General features: G+C 68.5%; 3 protein-coding genes across 3 annotated transcripts; 1 reads left to right on the top strand and 2 right to left on the bottom strand.

Moving 5' to 3' along the window:
- Positions 1-148: 148 nt before the first annotated feature.
- On the bottom strand, positions 149-12,650 carry ATF6B (activating transcription factor 6 beta; the record flags this gene model as incomplete). Its single annotated transcript, XM_071800908.1, has 14 exons — positions 149-552; positions 1,432-1,516; positions 2,299-2,428; positions 2,735-2,802; positions 4,144-4,258; positions 5,605-5,688; positions 6,340-6,525; positions 6,620-6,702; positions 7,564-7,749; positions 9,932-10,094; positions 11,125-11,299; positions 11,927-12,006; positions 12,395-12,476; positions 12,602-12,650. Coding segments are annotated over 14 exons (1,620 nt in total), but the record flags the coding sequence as incomplete, so codon positions are not given.
- Positions 12,651-13,367: 717 nt separating this feature from the next.
- FKBPL (FKBP prolyl isomerase like) lies at positions 13,368-16,909 on the top strand. Its single transcript, XM_071800907.1, has 2 exons — positions 13,368-13,859; positions 14,027-16,909. Exon 2 carries the CDS (start codon positions 14,063-14,065, stop codon positions 16,097-16,099), a length of 2,037 nt encoding a protein of 678 aa, XP_071657008.1. The 5' UTR covers positions 13,368-13,859; positions 14,027-14,062; the 3' UTR covers positions 16,100-16,909.
- A 200-nt stretch (positions 16,910-17,109) lies between these two features.
- On the bottom strand, positions 17,110-19,507 carry PRRT1 (proline rich transmembrane protein 1; the record flags this gene model as incomplete). Its single annotated transcript, XM_071800906.1, has 3 exons — positions 17,110-18,273; positions 18,358-18,579; positions 19,337-19,507. Coding segments are annotated over 3 exons (570 nt in total), but the record flags the coding sequence as incomplete, so codon positions are not given.
- Positions 19,508-20,577: the final 1,070 nt, after the last annotated feature.

The raw sequence follows: 20,577 nt of genomic DNA, 5'->3' as shown, positions 1-20,577 counted from the left end.
TGTTACTGAGGGGTCACCGGGGGTGGGTTGGGGGTCCCTGGAGGGGGTCACTGTGGCTCATTGGAGCCATTTTGTGCCCCCAAATTGGGGGTTGTCACCCCACCCCCCCCAGGGTCACCCCCCTCCCCCTCCCCCACCCTGCAGCCGCTTTAATTTTTCCCATTTTTTAATGATTCTGTGTAAAAAAAACAGCCCCAGGTTGGGGGAGGGGCGGGGTGGGGCCGGAACGAGGGCGCTGCCCCTTTAAGGGAGAACAGAGGGGCGGGGCTTCCCGGAGTAAGTGCTTGCAGGGGCGTGGCCTCCATGAGGGGGCGGGGCTTTGATCCCAATAGGCGCTGCCTCCCAGACACGGGCGGATCCCCGGAGGAGGGGGCGTGGTTTGCCACCAGGGGGCGGGGTTTGCGGCTTGGGGGTGGGGCTACACACCTGTCCCCAGGTAAAGGGGGCGGGGCGGGCGGCGGGGGGGGCGGGGCACGTGGATGACACGCGTGTCCATGACCTCGCAATCCACCTGCATCATGGCCAGGCCCCGCCCCCGCCCTGGGAGGCTCTCTGGGGGGGGGGACACACACAAAGTGGGGGGGTCAGGGGGACCCCAAAATGAGGGGACACCCGGACACCCCCCCCGGACATGTGGGACCCCCCAGGAATAGGGGGGGGACCCCAGGGAGATGATACCCCCCCCCCACTCAGAATAATGGGACCCCCCCACAAACTTGGCGATTCTCCCCATGGGATATGGGGACCCCCCCGCAGGACTTGGGGACCCCCCTGACATATGAAGAACCCCCCCCAGGACATGGGTGACACCCAAGATTTAGGGACCCCCCTCTCCATGGAATTTGGGACCCCCCCCAGGACTAAGGGACCCCTCTGGGATATTGGGGACCCCCCCCGGGACTTTGGGAACCCCTGTCAGGACATGGGTGACCCCCAAGACTTGGGGACCCCCCCCAGGACTTTAGGACCCCCCCCCCCAGGACTTGGGGACCCCCCAGGATATTGGGGACACCCCCCAGAATTCAGGGACCCCTCTGGGATATTGGGGACCCCCCAGAACTTGGGGACCCCCCCAGAGACTTTGGGACCCCCTCCACCCCCCCAGGATATTGGGGAGCCCCCAGGACTTCGGGAACCACCCTCAGGACATGGGTGACCCCCCAAGACTTGGGGACCCCCCCCCAGGACTTTAGGACCCCCCCTAAGACTTGGGGACCCCCCAGGATATTGGGGACACCCCCCAGAACTCAGAGACCCCTCTGGGATACTGGGGACCCCCCCAAAGACTTTGGGACCCCCCACCACCCCCAGGATATTGGGGACCCCCCAAGACTTTGGGAACCACCCTCAGGACATGGGTGACCCCCCAAGACTTGGGGACCCCCCTGGGATATTGGGCCCCCCCCCCGGATATTGGGGTCCCCCCCTCACCATTGAGCGCGGCCGCCGGCATCACCAGCGACATTTTGGGGCGCGACGTCTTGTTGTGGCTGGTGGCTGGGAGCAGCAGGTGGTCCTGGGGGGGGCACATTATTGGGGGACTCCCCCAGCCCCCCAAAACTTCCCTGTGATCCCCCCCAAACCCCCCACCCCATATTCCCCCCCTCTAGACCCCCCAGAACTTGGGGACCCCCACCATGGGATATTTGGGACCCTCCCCCAGGACTCAGGGACCACTCTGGAATATTGGGGATCCCCCCCATACCCCAAAACCCCCATTACCCCAAACCCCCTGATCCCCCTTGTACCCCCAAACCCCCCATTTCCCACCACCCCATATCCCACCCTGGACCCCCAGAGAACTTGGGGACCCCCCCCATGGGATATTGGGGACCCTCCCCCCACACCCCAAAACCCCCATTTCCCCAAACCCCCCAACCCCCCCTGTACCCCCAAACCCCCCATTTCCCCCCCATATTCCCCCACTGAACTTGGGACCCCCCCCAAAACTCCCATTACCCCAAACCCCCGTTCCCCCCTGTACCCCCAAACCCCCCATTTCCCATCCAACCCCCCAAACCCCATATCCCCCCTCCCCCATCTGGACCCCCCCCCCAGAACTTGGGGACCCCCCCCATGGGATATTGGGGACCCCCCCATGGGATATTGGGGACTCTCCCCCAGGACTTGGGGTCCCCCAAGAACCCCCCCCACACCCCAAAACCCCCATTACCCCAAACCCCCTGATCCGCCCTGTATCCCCAAACCCCACGTCCCCCCCAAACCCCATAGAAGGGGTCTGACCCTCCCGACCCCCCCGTACCCCCAAACCCCCCTGTACCCCCAAACCCCCCGTACCCGTCGGAACGACACCACGTAGAAGGTGTCGGGTCGGGGGGCGATGGCGGCCAGGACGTGGGGGGTCCCCAAAAATGGGGGGGCGCTGTGGGGGGGGCGCCCATAGAGCTGCAGCTGCCCCGGGGGGGCCCTGGGGGGAAGGAATAGGGGGTCAAATGGGGGGGAAATGGGGGTTTTGGGGGTTCAGGGGCGACATGGGGGGGCTGTGGGGAGTTTGGGGGTTCAGGGGGGATGTGGGGGGACATGGGGGGGCTGTGGGGAGTTTGGGGGTTCAGGGGGGTCTAGGGGGATGTGGGGGGGACTGGGGGGTTTTGGGGGTTCAGGGGGGTCTGGGGGTTCAGGGGGGTCCGGGGGGATGTGTGGAGGACATGGGGGGGCTGGGGGCCGTTGGGGGGGGCTGGGAGATTTGGGGGTTCAGAGGGGGGCGGGGTCTCACCTGTCGGGGTGCGGGGGGGTGGGCGGGACCATCCGGGGGGAGCTCGAGACATTCCTGGGGGGGGAGACCTGAACGAGCCCCCAGTGACCCCCCCTGACCCCACTGCCCCCCATCCCCCCACTGACCCCCCAGTGACCCCCATGACCCCAGTGACCCCCCCTGACCCCACTGCCCCCCATCCCCCCACTGACCCCCCAGTGACCCCCATGACCCCAGTGACCCCCCTTTCCCCCAATGACCCCACTGACTCCATTGACCCCCCCAGTGACCCCCATCCCCCCCAGTGACCTCCACTGACCCCCACTGACCCCCATCCCACCCTGACCCCCCAGTGACCCCCACTGACCCCAGTGACCCCCACTGACCTCACTGCCCCCCCCACTGCCCCCCATCCCCCCCACTGACCCCAGTGATGTCACTGACCCCCCCCACTGACCCCCACTGACCCCCAGTGTCCCCCACTGACCCCCATCCCCCCCACTGACCCCTCAGTGACCCCACTGACCCCAGTGACCCCCAGTGCCCCCCACTGACCCCAGTGACCCCCTAGTGACCCCCACCCCCCCACTGACCCCCAGTGACCCCCACTGACCTCCATCCCCCCCACTGACCCCAGTGACCTCACTGACCCTGCCCACTGACCCCAGTGACCCCCACTGACCCCCATCCCCCCCACTGACCCCTCAGTGACCCCACTGACCCCAGTGACCCCCAGTGTCCCCCACTGACCCCCATCCCCCCCACTGACCCCTCAGTGACCCCACTGACCCCACTGACCCCCAGTGACCCCCACTGACCTCCATCCCCCCCACTGACCCCAGTGACCTCACTGACCCCACCCACTGACCCCAGTGACCCCCAGTGCCCCCCATCCCCCCCACTGACCTCCAGTGACCCCACTGACCCCCCAGTGCCCCCCATCCCCCCCACTGACCCCCCAGTGACCCCCACTGACCTCCATCCCCCCCAGTGACCCCAGTGACCTCACTGACCCCCATCCCCCCCACTGACCCCAGTGACCCCACTGACCCCCCAGTGCCCCCCATCCCCCCCACTGACCCCAGTGACCCCAGTGACCCCCAGTGCCCCCCATCCCCCCCACTGACCCCCCAGTGACCCCAGTGACCCCCACTGACCTCCATCCCCCCCAGTGACCCCACTGACCCCCATCCCCCCCAGTGACCCCAGTGACCCCCCAGTGCCCCCCATCCCCCCCACTGACCCCAGTGACCCCAGTGACCCCCCAGTGCCCCCCATCCCCCCCACTGACCCCCCAGTGACCCCCACTGACCTCCATCCCCCCCACTGACCCCAGTGACCCCCAAGTGCCCCCCATCCCCCCCCGTGACCCCATCCCCCCCCATGACCCCCTGTCCCCCTGCCCCCCGTGACCCCCGTCCCCCCCTCACCGTCCCGGGGGGCTCTGTGGGCGTTGCTGTCGGTGTTGGGGGCCGGGGGGGGGTCCCCGGTTTCTGCCGCTCGATTTGGTGCCTCCGCACCCACCCGCTCAGCTCGTCCGCCAGCCTGGGGGGAGGGGCGGTCAGGGGGTCCCCACCCCCCGACCCCCATAACCCCCATCCCCCAACCCCCCTGACCCCCCCATAACCCCCATCCCCCACCCCCATCCCCCTCTGATCCCCCCATAACCCCCATCCCCCACCCCCCTGTGACCTCCCCATCCCCCACCCCCAACCCCCCTGAACCCCCCATAACCCCCATCCCCCAACCCCCCTGACCCCCCCATAACCCCCATCCCCCACCCCCATCCCCCTCTGATCCCCCCATAACCCCCATCCCCCACCCCCCGTGACCTCCCCATCCCCCACCCCCAAACCCCCTGAACCCCCCATAACCCCCATCCCCCACCCCCCGTGACCTCCCCATCCCCCACCCCCAAACCCCCTGAACCCCCCCATAACCCCCATCCCCCATCCCCCTGTGACCTCCCCATCCCCCACCCCCAACCCCCCTGAACCCCCCATAACCCCCATCCCCCACTCCCATCCCCCTCTGATCCCCCCATAACCCCCATCCCCCTGTGACCTCCCCATGCCCCACCCCATCCCCCCTGACCCCCATAAACCCCATCCCCCAACCCCCCTGACCCCCCCATAACCCCCATCCCCCACCCCCAACCCCCCTGAACCCCCCATAACCCCCATCCCCCACTCCCATCCCCCTCTGATCCCCCCATAACCCCCATCCCCCAACCCCCCTGACCCCCCCATAACCCCCATCCCCCATCCCCCTGTGACCTCCCCATCCCCCACCCCCAACCCCCCTGAACCCCCCATAACCCCCATCCCCCACTCCCATCCCCCTCTGATCCCCCCATAACCCCCATCCCCCACCCCCCGTGACCTCCCCATGCCCCACCCCATCCCCCCTGACCCCCATAAACCCCATCCCCCAACCCCCCTGACCCCCCCATAACCCCCATCCCCCACCCCCAACCCCCTGAACCCCCCATAACCCCCATCCCCCACCCCCCGTGACCTCCCCATCCCCCACCCCCAAACCCCCTGAACCCCCCCATAGCCCCCATTCCCCACCCCCCTGTGACCTCCCCATCCCCCACCCCCAACCTCCCTATAACCCCCATCCCCCCCTGAACCCCCCATAACCCCCATCCCCCACCCCCCTGTTACCTCCCCATCCCCCACCCCCAACCCCCTCTGATCCCCCCATAACCCCCATGCCCCCTCCCCCATGTCCCCCCGTGTCCCCCCCACCCCTCCCCCACCCTCCATTTCTCCCCACCCCAAATCCTCCCTCCCCCACCCCAACCCCCATATCCCCCCTGTGACCCCCAAGTCCCCCCTCCCCCCATGGGCCCCCAAGTCCCCCCACCCCCTCTACCCCTCCCCCACCTGAGTGACTCAGTTCGGTTGAAGCCGGGACAGTCGCCCCCCCGGAACAGCCCCCCCAGTGGTACCGGCCCCAGAGACGCGTTCCTGGGGAAATGGGGGGCAGGGGGGGTCAGGGGGACACAGGGGTCAGGGGGACTTTGGGGTCAGGGGGTCACAGGGGTCAGGGGGACATTGGGGTGGGGGGGTCAGGGGGTCACAGGGGTCAGGGGGACATTGGGGTGGGGGGGTCAGGGGGTCACAGGGGGTCAGGGGGACATTGGGGTCGGAGAGGTCAGGGGGTCACGGGGACATTGGGGTCGAGGGGGTCAGGGGGTCACAGGGGGTCAGGGGGACATTGGGGTCAGGGGGTCACAGGGGGACATTGGGGTGGGGGGGTCAGGGGGTCACAGGGGGTCAGGGGGTCACAGGGGATTGGGGTGGGGGGGACATTGGGGTCAGGAGGGGACATTGGGGTCAGGGGATCACCGGGGGTTGGGGGGACATTGGGGTCAGAGGGTCGGGGGGGTCCCAATGGGGTCTGGGGGGACCCCTGGGGTCACGAGGGGTCATTTTGGGGGGGGACACAATAGGGTCAGAAGATCTCAATGGGGCTGGGGGGAGCACATTGGGGTCCATTGAGGGGTCCCAAGATGTTTGGGGGGGCCGGGGGGGACAATGTAGGGGAGACAATGGGGTCAGGGGGTCCAAATGGGGTTGGGGGGGTTTGGGGTTCCCCCGTTTTTGGGGTTCACCTACCTGAAGTGGTTCCCGGAGGGGGGTTGTTGCTGCTGGCGCCGCCCGGCCCGGGGGGGTCCCCAACTTTGCGTTGGGGGATCCCCGGGGGTCCCCCCCCCACTGACCCCCAGGAGGTGCCGCTGCCCCCGGGGGGGAGGGGCGGGGGGGGCGGGGCCACGGGGTTCGGCAGGGGGGAGGGGCGAGAGGCTGCGGGGGGAGGGGTGGGGGGGGTGAGAGGGGGGTTGGGTCCCCCCATTTTCACCCCCCCCCCCCCCCTGCCCCGTGCCCCCCCAAAACGCACCTGCGGGGGCCCAGGTTGAAGGCGAGGAAGAGGAGCAGAGCGGCCACGCAGGCCAAGCGGCGCGGCCCGGGGGGGGTCGGGACCTGGGAGGGAGGGAGGGGGGCAAATATGGGGTTGGGGGGCAGAATCGGGCCCCCCTCGCGCTCCCCACTTAATGGGGTATCCCCCCAACCCCCCCCCCCATGGCAGGTCCCAGGGACATTATGGGGGTTCAGGGGAACCTGGGGGGTCCCTGTGGTCTAAGGGGTCTCAGGGGGTCCCTGTGGTCTCAGGGTGGCCCTGGGGAGTCTCAGGGGGTCTTGGGGTGTCCCTGGGGGTCTCAGGGGGGTCCCTGTGGTCTAAGGGGTCTCACGGGGGCCTCAGGGGGTCCCTGTGGTCTCAGGGTGGCCCTGGGGGGTCTCAGGGGGTCTTGGGGTGTCCCTGGGTTTCCCTGTGGTCTCTGGGGGGTCTCAGGAGGTCCCTGTGGTCTCAGGGGTCTTGGGGTGTCCCTGGGGGTCTCAGGGGGTCCCTGTGGTCTCAGGGGTCTCTCAGGGGTCTCAGGGTGTCCCTGGGGGTCTCAGGGGGGTCACTGTGGTCTAAGGGGTCTCATGGGGGTCTCAGGGTGGCCTTGGGGGGTCTCAGGGGTCTCGGGGTGGCCCTGGGGGTCTCAGGGGGGTCCCTGTGGTCTCAGGGGTCTCAGGAGGTCCCTGTGGTCTCAGGGGGGTCCCAGGGGTCTCAGGGGGCTCCCAGGGGTCTCGGGGGGGTTTCAGGGGGTCCCTGTGGCCTCAGGGGTCTCAGGGGTCTCGGGGTGTCCCTGGGGGTCTCAGGAGGTCCCTGTGGTCTCAGAGATCTCAAGGGGATCTCAGAGACCTCAGGGGGTTTCAGGGGGGTCTCATGGGGTTTCAGGGGGGTCTCAGGGGGTGTGGGGGTGTCTCGGGGGGTGTCCCTGGGGCTGTCGCTGTCACCTGGGTGCGCAGGGCGTCGAGCCGGGTGCGCAGGGCGCTGTTCTCGCGGCGCAGGCGCTCGTTGTCGCTGAGCGCGGCGCGCAGGCGCAGCTCCAGCGCCGTCACGTACTCCTTGCGGCGCCGGCGCGACTGCGACGCCGACTCGCGGTTCTTGATCATCCGCTGCTGCCGCTTCAGCTGCTGCGGCTGCGCCGCGGGGACAGGGGGACAATGGGGACCGTGGGGACAGTGGGGATGATGGGGACACAGGGACAGTGGGGACCATGGGGACAGTGGGGATGATGGGGACACAGGGATGATGGGGATAACGGGGATGATGGGGACCATGGGATGATGGAGATGATGGGGACATAGGGACAGTGGGGATGATGGGGACAATGGAGATGAGGGGGACATGGGGACATTGGGGATGATGGGGGTGATGGGGACAGAGGGACAGTGGGGACAGTGGGGATGATGGGGACACAGGGACAGTGGGGACCATGGGGACAGTGGGGATGATGGGGACACAGGGACAATGGGGACCATGGGGACAGTGGGGATGATGGGGACACAGGGACAGTGGGGACCATGGGGACAGTGGGGATGATGGGGACACAGGGACAGTGGGGACAGTGGGGATGATGGGGACACAGGGACAGTAGGGATCATGGGGACAGTGGGGATCATGGGGACAGTGGGGATCATGGGGACAGTGGGGATGATGGGGACACAGGGACAATGGGGACCATGGGGACAGTGGGGATGATGGGGACACAGGGACAATGGGGACCATGGGGACAGTGGGGATGATGGGGACACAGGGACAGTGGGGACCATGGGGACAGTGGGGATGATGGGGACACAGGGACAGTGGGGACCATGGGGACAGTGGGGATGATGGGGACACAGGGACAGTGGGGACCATGGGGACAGTGGGGATGATGGGGACACAGGGACAGTGGGGACCATGGGGACAGTGGGGATGATGGGGACACAGGGACAGTGGGGACCATGGGGACAGTGGGGATGATGGGGACACAGGGACAGTGGGGACCATGGGGACAGTGGGGATGATGGGGACACAGGGACAGTGGGGACAGTGGGGATGATGGGGACACAGGGACAGTAGGGATCATGGGGACAGTGGGGATCATGGGGACAGTGGGGATGATGGGGACACAGGGACAATGGGGACCATGGGGACAGTGGGAATGATGGGGACACAGGGACAATGGGGACCATGGGGACAGTGGGGATGATGGGGACACAGGGACAGTGGGGACCATGGGGACAGTGGGGATGATGGGGACACAGGGACAGTGGGGACCATGGGGACAGTGGGGATGATGGGGACAGTGGGGATGATGGGGACCATGGGATGATGGAGATGATGGGGACATAGGGACAGCGGGGATGATGGGAACATGGGGACAATGGAGATGAGGGGGACATGGGGACATTGGGGATGATGCGAGTGATGGGGACATGGGGATGATGGGGACATGGGGCATTATGGGGGTTCAGGGGTCCCAGGGGGTCCTGAGGGGTCCTGGGGAGTCCCAGGGGGGTCCAAGGGACGTTATGGGGGTTCAGGGGTCCCAGGGGGTTTAGGGGTCCCAGGAGGTCCCAGGGGGGTCCCAGGGATGTTATGGGGGTTCAGGGGTCCCAGGGGGTTTCAGGGGTCCTGGGGCATCCCAGGGGGATCAGGGGGGTCCTGGGGGGTCCAAGGGGGTTCAGAGGGGTCCCAGAGATGTTATGGGGGTTCAGGGGGGTCCAAGGGAGGTTATGGGGGTTTGAGGGTCCCACGGAGTACAGGGGGGTCCCAGAGATGTTATGGGGGTTCAGGGGGGTCCTGGGAGGTCATGGGGAGTCCTGGGGGTCCATGGGGGTCCCAGGGACGTTATGGGGGTTCAGGGGGGTCCCAGGAGCATTATGGGGGTTCAGGGAGGGTCTCAGGGACATTATGGGGGTCCATGGGGGTCCAAGGGAGGTTATGGGGGTCCCAGGGGGTTCAGAGGGGTCTCAGGGACGTTATGGGGTTCCAGGGGGTTCAGGGGTCCTGGGGGGTCCCAGGGGAAACATGGGGGTCCCAGGGGTTCCCAGGAAGGTCCTGGGGGTCCATGGGGGTCCCAGGGATGTTATGGGGGTTCAGGGGTCCTGGGGGGTCAAGGGGAGTCCTGGGGGTTCCTGGGGGGTCCTGGGGGTCCATGGGGGTCCCAGGGACGTTATGGGGGTTCAGGGGTCCCTGGGGGTCCTGGGGGTTCCATGGGGGTCCAAGGGACGTTATAGGGGTCCTGGGGGGCCCCAGGGGGTCCACGGGATGTTATGGGGGTTCGGGGGGTCCCAAGGGCATCATAGGGGTCCTGGGGGTGGGGGGGTCACTCACGTCCAGCTGCAGGGGTGCAGGGGGGGCGGGCGCCGGGGCCGGGACGATGGTTTTGGCCTCAGGTTTGGGGGGCGCCGGGGGGGTGCGGGGGGGGCCCCGCGGGGGGGCAGGCACAGCAGCCCCGGCAGCAGCAGCTCGGCCGGGGACAGCAGGACGGCGGGGGCTGGGACACACGGACACCCCCATGGTGGCACCAGGACCCCGAAAGGTGACGCCCCCCAACCCATAAAACAGTGACCCCCCAACCCCCAGTGATCCCCCCACCCCAAAATAATGACCCCCCCCCCCCAACCCAAACAGTGATTCCCCCCCCCCAAAACAGTGACCCCCCAACCCCCAGTGACCCCCCCACCCCAAACAGTGACCCCCAACCCCAAAACAATGGGGAACCCCCAAAACAGTGACCCCCCCCCACCCCAAAACAATGACCCCCCCACCCCAAACAGTGATCCCCCCCAACCCCCAAAACAATGGGGAACCCCCAAAACAGTGACCCCCCCCACCCCCAAAACCAATGGGGAACCCTCAAAACAATGACCCCCTCAACCCCAAAACAGTGACCCCAAGAACCCCAAAAACAATGGGGACCCCCAGGAACCCCCCAACACCCCCATGGTCCCAGTCCCCCCCCAGGACCCCCTGAGTCACCCCAATTTCCCCCCGTCCCTCCCAGTTCCCCCCACACGTCCCCAAACCCCCCAGGTTCCCTCATTGGCCCCATATCCCCAGTCCCCCCATGTCCCCCAGTCCCCCCATATCCCCAGTTCCCCCATATCCCCAGTTCCCCCATATCCCCCCAGTCCCCCCATATCTCCCCATATCCCCCAGTCCCCCCATATCCCCAGTGCCCCCCAGTTCCCCCCATGTCCCCATATCCCCCAGTCTCCCCATATCCCAAATCCCCCCAGTCCCCCCATATCCCCAGTGCTCCCCAGTCCCCCCACATCCTCCAGTCCCCCCCATATCCCAATGCCCCCATATCCCCCAGTCCCCCCAGTTCCCCCCATGTCCCCCCATTCTCCCCATATCCCAAATGCCCCCAGTCCCTCCAGGCCCCCCATGTCCCCAGTCTCCCCAGCCCCTCAATCTCCCCTGACCCCCCATGTCCCCCCAGTCCCCCCATATCCCAAATCCCCCCAGTCCCCCCATGTCCCCCCATATCCCCATGACCCCCCATCCCATCCCATCCGTACCAGCGCCCCCCGTGGGCAGTGGCTGCAGGAGGATGGTTTGGGGGGGGCTCGGGGGGGCCCCCCCGGGGGGCCGGGGCTGGATGGGGGGAGGGGGGCGGGGGGGCGGCCCCTCCCCCTTCACGGGGCGCGGGGGGAGGGGCTCCAGCTTCACCCCCGGGGATGCAGGCGGGGGGACCTGTGGGGACAGACGGACGTCAGGAACAGACTGGGGACAGGGGGACATGGGGGGACATGGGGACATCACGGGACAGATAGGGGGACATGGGAACATAGAGGATATGGGGACATGAGCATACGGAGATACGGGGGGGACATCGAGATATGGGGGGACATGGGGGGACATGGGGGGACATGGGGACATAGAAGGATACGGGGGTCCAGAGATGCATGGGGGGTCATGGGGGGACATTGGGGGGCCATGGGGGGATATGAGGGCCATGGGGGGACATTGGGGGGCCATGGGGGGATATGAGGGCCATGGGGGGACACTGGGGGGGCCATGGGGGGATATGAGGGCCATGGGGGGACATTGGGAGGGCCATGGGGGGATATGAGGGCCATGGGGGGACATTGGGGGGTCTTGGGGGGATATGAGGGACATGGGGGGACACTGGGGGGCCATGGGGGGATATGGGGGCCTGGGGGGGGGCCATGGGGGGATATGAGGGCCATGGGGAGACATTGGGGGGTCATGGGGGGATATGAGGGACATGGGGGGACATTGGGGGGCCATGGGGGGATATGAGGGACATGGGGGGACATTGGGGGCCATGTGGGGGGATGGGGTGCCAGCCCCTCCTACCGTGCCCGGGGGTCTCTCTCCGGGGGGGCTCTGGCAGCAGGGGGGGGATGGGGACCTGGGCTCCGCCTTCAGCTGCAGCTCTGGGGGGATGGGGGGGTGAGCACCCCCCAAAACCACCCCCAACCCCCCCAATAGAACACAGACCCCTCCAACACCCCCTGCCCCCCCAAAACCACCCTGCCCCCACAAACCACCCCAGACCCCCCCAAACCACCCTGACCCCCCAAAACCACCTCAGACCCCCCCCAAACCACCCCTGACCCCCGCAACAAAACCCCGACCCCCCTAAAAACCCACAGATCCTCCCAACACCCCATGACCCCCCCAGATCCTCCCAGCCCCCCAAATCCCCCCCAACCCCTATATACCCCCCACCCCCCAGCCCCCCCCAGCCCCATTCCATCCCCAGCCCCCCCACGTCCCCCCACCCCCTATATCCCCCCCAGCCCCCCAAGTCCCCCCCCTCACCGGAACTCAGTGGTGGGGGCTCCAGCTCCCAGGGGGGGTCGGGCGGGCTGGCGGCTTCGCCCCCCCCAAACCCGCAGTCGAACTGGGGGGGATGGGGGGGGAGATCAGGGACCTCTCGGGGGCGGGGCCAGCGGGGACGTGGCCCCGGCACCCCCAGAGGGGCGGGGCTTGCCGGGGGCGGGGCTTGCCAGAGGGGGCGGGGCTTACCATGGGGTCGGGGTCCAGGGCAGGGAAGAGGAGGGCGGGGTCCAGCGGGTCATCAAGGCAACGGTACAGGGCGGCATCTGGGGGCGGGGCCAAGGAAAGACACGCCCACCGGCGGCTTAGCCCCGCCCCCGGGCCATAAAGGTCACCCCCCAGGTGCTCAGCCCCGACCCCTGGGGCTTAGCCCCGCCCCATAGAGCTTAACTCCACCCTCTACAGTTTAACCCCATCCCCAGGTGTTTAGTCCCGCCCCCCAGCTGCTTAACCCCGCCCACAAGAATCTTAGCCCCACCCCCTAGGGGCTTAGCCCCGCCCCATGGAGCTTAATCCCCGCCCCCTAGGGCTTAAGCCCACCCCCAAGTGCTTAGTCCCGCCCTCCATCTGCTTAACCCCGCCCCCCAGCTGCCTGGCAACGCCCACAGCGGCTAAGCCCCTCCCCTAAGATGCATAGCCCCACCCCCCAGCGGCATAGTCCCGCCCCAAGCAGCTTAGCTCCACCCCAGAGGCGTAGCCCCACCCCAAATCAGCTTAGCCCCGCCCCAAGCTCCTTAGCTCCGCCCCCATGGACTTGGCCCCGCCCCTAGGTGCTATGCCACACCCCCTCATCGCTCATCCCCGCCCCCCTTCACTAAGCCCCGCCCCTCCGGAGCCACCCGCACAACGGTCCCACCCCCACCCCCCCAACGCGGAAGCGGCTCCGCCCCGCCCCCAGCCGCGGCCCCGCCCCTCGCTGGCCCCGCCCCTCGCCGGGCCCGCCCCCGGCGCACCCCAGTCCTCGGCGCCCAGGAGGTTGTCGGCGCGGAACCGCCCGGAGTCGCTCGGCACCAGCAGCTCCGGCGCCAGCGCCGCCATCGCCCCGGCCGCCCGCCCGGCCACGCCCCCCAGCCACCCCAGCCAATCCCGACCGCCCCGGGCGCCGACGAGGACCAATGGCAGCGCGGCTCTGCCCCTGGCCCCGCCCGCCGCGCGGAAGCGAGGCGGGAGCGCCGCCGCCACTTCCGGTCCGGCCTCGGCGCGGCGTCTTAAAGGGGCCGCGACGAAGAGGACGCCGGGTCTCTTCACCCGGACGCCTGGGTCCCTCCTCCCGGACGCCTGGGTCCTTCCCCCGGACGCTTGATTCCCTTCCACCGGACGCCGGGGTCCTTTCCCCGGACACCTGGGTCCTTCCTCCCGGACGCCTGGGTCCTTCGCCCAGACACGTGGGTCCCTCCTCCCGGACGCCTGGGTCCCTCCTCCCGGACGCCTGGGTCCCCCGGCCCCGGTAGGACCCGCCCCGCCCTCAGGGGGGAGGGGAAACACCGGGCGTTTCCATGGCAATCTCGCTCGGGGGGGCTGGGGGTGTGCCCGGAAGTGACGGGAGAGGGCGAGGCTGGGGGACACCAGGGTCCTTCACCCGAACGCTCAGATTCCCTCGCCTCTCCCTCATAGGTCGCTGGCGGAGCAACGTGATTGGCTGAGGCAGAAATGGAGGCGGGAGAATCGGCCAATGGAGAGGCACCGGCCCAGGGAGCAGCCAATGGGGAAGCAGCTGCTGTCGAGGAGCCGGCCAATGAGCAGCGAGCACGTGGACGTTCATCCAATGAGGAAGGAGGGAGCCCAGCTCCAGCCAATGAACAGCCCCAGGGAGCTTATGCGAAGCATGAGTCATCCAATGAGAACAGAGCGCTGAGGGGATCAACCAATGAGGGAAAGGGGATCCGTGGCTCAGCCAATGGGTGGCGAGCAGATGGGGACTTGGCCAATGAGGAGAGCGGGGGCTTGCAGGGCCCAGCCAATGAGGACACTGGGCCCAAACACCTGACCAATGAGATTGCAGGGTGCCCTGAGCCAGCCAATGAGAAGGCGGAGCCTCCCGACCTGACCAGTGAGACCAATGAACACTCAGCCAATGAGAACGCAGCACGTGAAGCCCAAATCAATGAGGGCGCAGCGCTGGAAGCCGCAGCCAATGAGGAAGTGGTACCACATGATCCAACCAATAAGGACGCAGCACCTGCCACCCCAACCAGTGAGAATCTCCAAACCCCAACCAATGAGAGCGCAGGACACTGCGATGCATCCAACGCTCCCCCAGCTCCCCGAGAACCAACCAATGAGGAGCCACCTCGCCTGGTGAAACCCTCCAATCAGCACACAGCCCTCAGGGATCCATCCAATGGGGCGAAGCCTCGTCGGGCGGAGCCATCCAATGAGGACACGCCCCTCCTGGGACCGGCCAATGAGGCGGCAGATCCGTGGGACTGGGCATGCGAGGAGGCGTGGCTGTGGACCCCAGAGTGGGCGGAGCTAGGGGCTGAGGGGGCGGGGCTGGCGGAGGGGTGGGCGGGGCTGGAGGAGGAGGAGGAGCCGGAGGATGGTGAGGATGATGAGGGGGGTGGGGACCCCTGGTTGGCCCCGCCCCCCCCGGGCTGGTGGTTCAGCCCCGACGGCGCCTTCGCCAAACGGGTGCTGAGGAGGGGGCGGGGCCTGGACCGCCCGGGGGCGGGGTCGTGGTGCCGGGTCAGGGTGGATGGGCCACGCCCACCGCGCGGGGGGGCGGGGCCAGAAGAGGGGGTGGAGCCGGGATTAGGGCCAGGTCTGCAGGGGGCGGAGCTGCACTCGGGGGCGGGTTCAGGGCTGGGGGTGGAGTCGGGGGTGGAGTCAGCGCTGGGGGCGGGGCCGCGCTCAGGGGCGGGGTCAGAGCTGGGGCCTGGGGTGGAGCCGCATTCAGGGGCGGGATCAGCGATGGGGGCGGAGCCACGTTCAGGGGCGGGGGTGGAGCCGCTCTCGGGGGCGGGGCCAGATCGGGGGGCGGGACCTGTGTCCTCGCCGCGTCCCCCCCGGCCCCGCCCCCTTCCCGCCGCCGCTCTACCGGGCCGCTGGCGCTGGCTGCGTGTGGGCGGGGCCGAGGGCCGGTGGGCGGGGACTCTGGAGGCGGCGCTGGAGACGATGGCGGCGGGAGAGCGCGCGGAGCTGCGCGCGCGGGCGGGGCCGGCGGGGGCGGGGCCGCGCGTGCTCTTGGCGGGCTTCACCCCCCCACACCCCACGTGGAGCGACACGAGTGACGCGGCGTGGGCCGAAGCGCTGGCGGGGGGGCCCCGCGCGGCCGCGCTGCTGGCGCGGGGGCTCCCGGGGGCGGCCGCGCGTGTTTTGCGGCGCTCGCTGCGCCACGCGGTGCTGGCGGGGGGGGCCCCGCCGCTTCCCCCCGCCCGCGCCCACGCCAAAGCGGAGCTGCTGGCGGCGCTGGCGCGGTGTCAGCTCCGCGTGGGGCTCCCGGCCGCGGCCGCGGGGAGCGCGGGGAAGGCGCTGGAGCTGCGGCCGGGGCTGCTGGACGCGCGGTACCGGCGCGGGCTGGCGGCGGCCGCCATGCGGGACCTGGAGGCGGCGGCCGCGGACCTGGCGCGGGTGCTGCGGGAGCAGCCGGAACACGAGGGGGCGCGGCGGGAGCTGCGGAGGGTGCGGGGGGCTGCGCGGGAGCGGGACCGGCGGCTGGCGGGGCGGCTGGGCCGCCTCTTCGCCTGACAATTAGTGGGCAATTAGCGGGTTCGCGTCATTGATGTGCGGGGTCATTAGTGAGAGGGTCACTTAACGGGTTGGGGATGCGGCTTTTGCGTGACAACCCGTTAATGTGCGCGGTCATTAGTAAAGGGGTCACTTAACGGGTTCGCGTTATTAATGTGCGGGCTCATTAGTGACGGGGGTCAATTAGCGGGTTCGCGTGATCCCCCTATCAATGTTCGGGGTCATTAGTGTGGGGTCAATTAACGTGTTGGGGATGCGGCTCTTTGCGTGACAGCCCGTTAATGTGCGGGGTCATTAGTGACGGGGGTCAATTAACGGGGTCGCCTAACGGCTCGTTAATAGCGGATCGTTAGTGACGGGGTCAATTAACGCGTTCGCGTGATCCCCTATTAATGTGCGGGGCATTAGTGACGGGGATAATTAACGTGTTTGGGTGATCCTCCTATCAATGTTCGGGGTCATTAGTGAGGGGGGGTCAATTAACGGGTCCACCTGACAGCCCGTTAATAGGGGGAAATTAGTGACGGGGGTCAATTAACGGCTTCACGTGACGCGCCTATTAATGTGCGGGGTCATTAGCGAGGGGGGTCAATTAGCGGGTTGGGGATGCGGCTCTTCTCATGACTCCCACCCCTAATGTACGGGGTCATTAGTGAGGAGGGTTAATTAAGATGTTGGGGGCTGTTGCCATGGAGACGGGGATGGGTGCATTCGGATGGGGAAAGTTTCGGGTTGTTAATAGAACCGGTTAATTAAAGGATCGAGGAGGTGGTGACGGTGGTGGGTCCCCCCTCCCCGTGCATTAATATACAGTGTCATTAATGAGAAGCGGTTAATTAACGGGTTGGGATGTGGCTCCTGTGATGCTGTTGCCATGGAGACGGGGATGGGGGATCCGGGCTGTGCGTATCGCTCCCCCCCTCCAATTAACAACCCCCCCTGCGGTTGCCATGGAAACCCCCCCGCCCCCCCCCCCCCCCGCCCCTTCGTACCGCGCGGCCCCTCCCCCGTATCAATATAGAGATTTATTGAACAGCAGTGTCGCGGGGGGCGGGGCTTGACATGCAGAGGAGGGGGCGGAGCCCCGCCGCAAAGCATCTTGGGAGGCCCCGCCCAGCGGGAGCCCTGGGGGCGGAACCAGGGGCGGGGCTGGAGGAGGGGAGCGTTGCCATGGTGACGCTGGACCAATGGGAGCCCGGGGGGGGTGGGGGGGCGTGGGTGAGTGGTTGCCATGGCAACGCTGAGTGGCTCTGGTACCCGATCCATCGCTAGGACATCATCGGCATTACCAGTGTTGCCATGGCAACGCCAAAAGCCGTCGCTAGGAGATCCCCAGCGTTGCTATGGCAATGCCAAGGGTCGCTACGGTGTGGTGGGTGGGTCCCCGTGGTGGTTGCCATGGCAACGCTGAGCATCCCCGGTACCCAGCGCATCACCAGGGTGTTTCCGGGCGCCTCAGCGTTGCCATGGCAACACCTCAGCGTTGCCATGGCAACACCAAGAACTGTTGCTAGGCTATCCCTGGAGACGCTGCCATGGCAACGCTGCGGGTCCCCGGTACCCGATCCGTCGCTAGGACATCACCAGCATCCCCAGCGTTGCCATGGCGACACCAGAAGCCGTTGCTAGGAGATGCCCAGCGTTGCCATGGCAATGCCGAGGGTCGCTAAGGTGTGGTGAGCAGGTCCCCGTGGTGGTTGCCATGGCAACACTGAGGCTCCCAGGTACCCGATCCGTTGCTAGGACATCACCAACATCCCCAGCGTTGCCATGGCGACTCCAGAAGCCGTTGCTAGGAGACGCCCAGCGTTGCCATGATAATGCTGAGCATTGCAGAGGCTGGTGGGCAGGTCACCGAGGTGGTTGCCATGGCAACGCTGAGGCTCCCAGGTACCCGATCCGTTGCTAGGACATCACCAGCATCCCCAGCGTCGCCATGGCGACACCAGAAGCCGTTGCTAGGAGACGCCCAGCGTTGCCACGACGACGCCGCGGCCTCAGGGCTCCCAGTCGTTGTCGTGGTGCTGCGCGGCGATGATGATGACGACGGTGAGGATGGTGCAGAGCACGATGGCGGCGATGCCCACGGCCAGGCTGATGAACGAGAAGTTCCGCGCCTCCCGCGACGCGATCTCGGCCGACACGATGTCCCCCCGCGCCACGGCCGTGCGCACCTATGGGGGGGTCACACACCATGGGGGGGGGGGGGGGTATGACCCCCCCCCCCGCCCCTCCCCCCCCCGTGTCCCCGCCCCCACCTGCACGGCCTTGACGATGGCGACGACGCCCGTGGGCCAGAAGCAGCAGAGGGTGGTGAGGACGGCGATGGGCAGGTAGTCGTGGGGCGCCCGGCGCTCACCCAGCCCCCCCGGGACCCCCCCCAGACCCAGGGGGGGACCCACAGCCCCCCCCAGGCTGCCACCCCCCCCAGAGCCAGGCAGGGCGCAGGGGGAGGGGCCGGGGGGGGCGGCCCCGTAGGCCTGGGGGGGGGGGGAGGGAAAGGGGAGTGTCAAGGGTGGGGTGAAAGTGGCCACGCCCCCATCGTGACCACAGTCCCGCCCCCCCTTCCCTCCCGTACCGCCGAAGATTCAGGTTGTGCCCATCCAGAGGCCACGTCCCTGCCACAGGCCACGCCCCTTCACGGTAAGCCACGCCCCCTCAAAGCCACGCCCCCACTGCACCTTTCCTGTTGGACCCGCCCCCATTGGCCCCGCCCCTCTATTGGCCCGCACCCCCGCAAGCCCCGCCCATCATGCCTAGCCCCTCACTAGACCCCTCCCCCTCAGGCTACGCCCTCATAGTTGGCCCCGCCCCTCCCCTAAGCCCCGCCCCCTTAAGGCAACGCCCCTCCCTTAGCTCCGCCCCCAGCCCAACCCCATTCTCTCACCCCGCCCCCCACAAGCACCGCCCCCAAATCCCGCCCCTCCCTTGGCCACAACCCCTTCATTGGCCCCACCCCATCACCCCCCCACAAGCCCCTCCCCCCCACAAGCCCCTCTGCCCCCACAAGCCCCTCCCCCCACAAGCCCCACCCCCATAAGACCCGCCCCTCCGATGGCCCCGCCCCATCATCCCCGCCCCTCTCTAGGCCCCGCCCCCTCCATTGGCCCCGCCCCATCCAGCCTCCTTCCCCCTCTCCCTCCGCCCCTCCCCGCCACAAGTCCCGCCCCAGGCACCGCCCCCCACAAGCCACGCCCCCAGTAGGCCCCGCCCCCCCAGCAGGCCCCGCCCACTCACGGGCCCCACGTTGTAGACGGGCAGGTAGGCGGCGCAGGGCTGGAGCTGCACGGCGAACGGGGGGGGCGCGTAGGGCAGGGGGGGCTGGGGGGGGGCGGGGGGGCTCCCGTAGGGCTGGGGGGGGGCGGCGGGGGGGGGGCGGGGCAGCGTGGCCGCGTGCGGGGGGGGGGGCGGCGTGTGGGACCCCCCCTCCCCCCCCCCGGCAGCCCCCTCGGCAGCGTGGCCGCCCCCGCCCCGCCCCCCCCCAACGGCCCCGCCCCCCCTCGGGGCAACGTCGCCGCCCCCAACGCGAAATCCCCGCGGGGTAACGTGGCCCCGCCCCCCCCCGGGAAACCCCCCCCCGGGAAACCGCCCCCCCCCGCGCCGGGGGGCGCTGGGGGCCCGTACGGGGGGGGCGATGAATGGGGAGCCCCGTCCGCTGCTCCTGGGGGGAGGAGGGGGGTTCAGGGGGGATGGGACCCCCAAATACACCCCCAGACCCCCCCACCCCACTGACCCCCCCACCCAAGGGCTCCCCCATCCCCTTCCCCACCCCCCCAATTACCCACCCCCCATAAACACCCCATTTCCCCCCCTCCCCCTCCCAGGGCCCCGTTTCTGGGTCACCCCCCCCATCGATCCATTTATAGCACCAGGGGGGTTGGGGATGTCCCGGACGCCTGGGTCCCCTCGCCCCCCCCCCCCCCCCCCATCTTCACGGCCACGCGTGACACGACCCCCCCCATCTCCCCCATCCCATGGCCCCCATCCCCCCACCCCCCATTTCCACCCCCCCAACCCCCATCCTGACCCCCCCATCTCCCCCTCCCCATCCCCCCCATCTCCCCCCACCCCCCCAACCCGCCCCCACCCCCATTCCCCCCCCCTCGCTCCGCACCGGGTTTTTCAGCCGCCATGGCCGGACCGAACCAGCACCGGGACCCCCGGAAGGCCCGGACCGGATCGGGCTGCGGAACCGGCGCCTCCCGGCCTGGATCCCCCCCCAGGCCGGATCGGGTCCCCACCGCCCCCCCCCGGGACCGCGCAAAACCCGGAGTGGAACTGGGAGTGGGACTGAGGCAAAGCCTGGAATGGATCCCTGGAGTGGAACCGGCACCCGGAGTGGATCAGGGCTGCTGGGAAGTCCGGGATGGATCCGGGTGGATCGGGACTGGGATTCCCCCCTCCCCCAGATGTGGACTGGACCCCCAGACTGGATCAGGGTTGGTACAAAGTCCGGAATGGATGCAGGTGGATCGGGA

This window comes from Patagioenas fasciata, chromosome 34 (genome assembly GCF_037038585.1).
Source record: "Patagioenas fasciata isolate bPatFas1 chromosome 34, bPatFas1.hap1, whole genome shotgun sequence".
Taxonomy (NCBI): Eukaryota; Metazoa; Chordata; class Aves; order Columbiformes; family Columbidae; genus Patagioenas; species Patagioenas fasciata.
The sequence above is the reverse complement of the archived record's forward strand: the minus strand, read 5'-3'. Positions and strand labels throughout refer to the sequence as shown.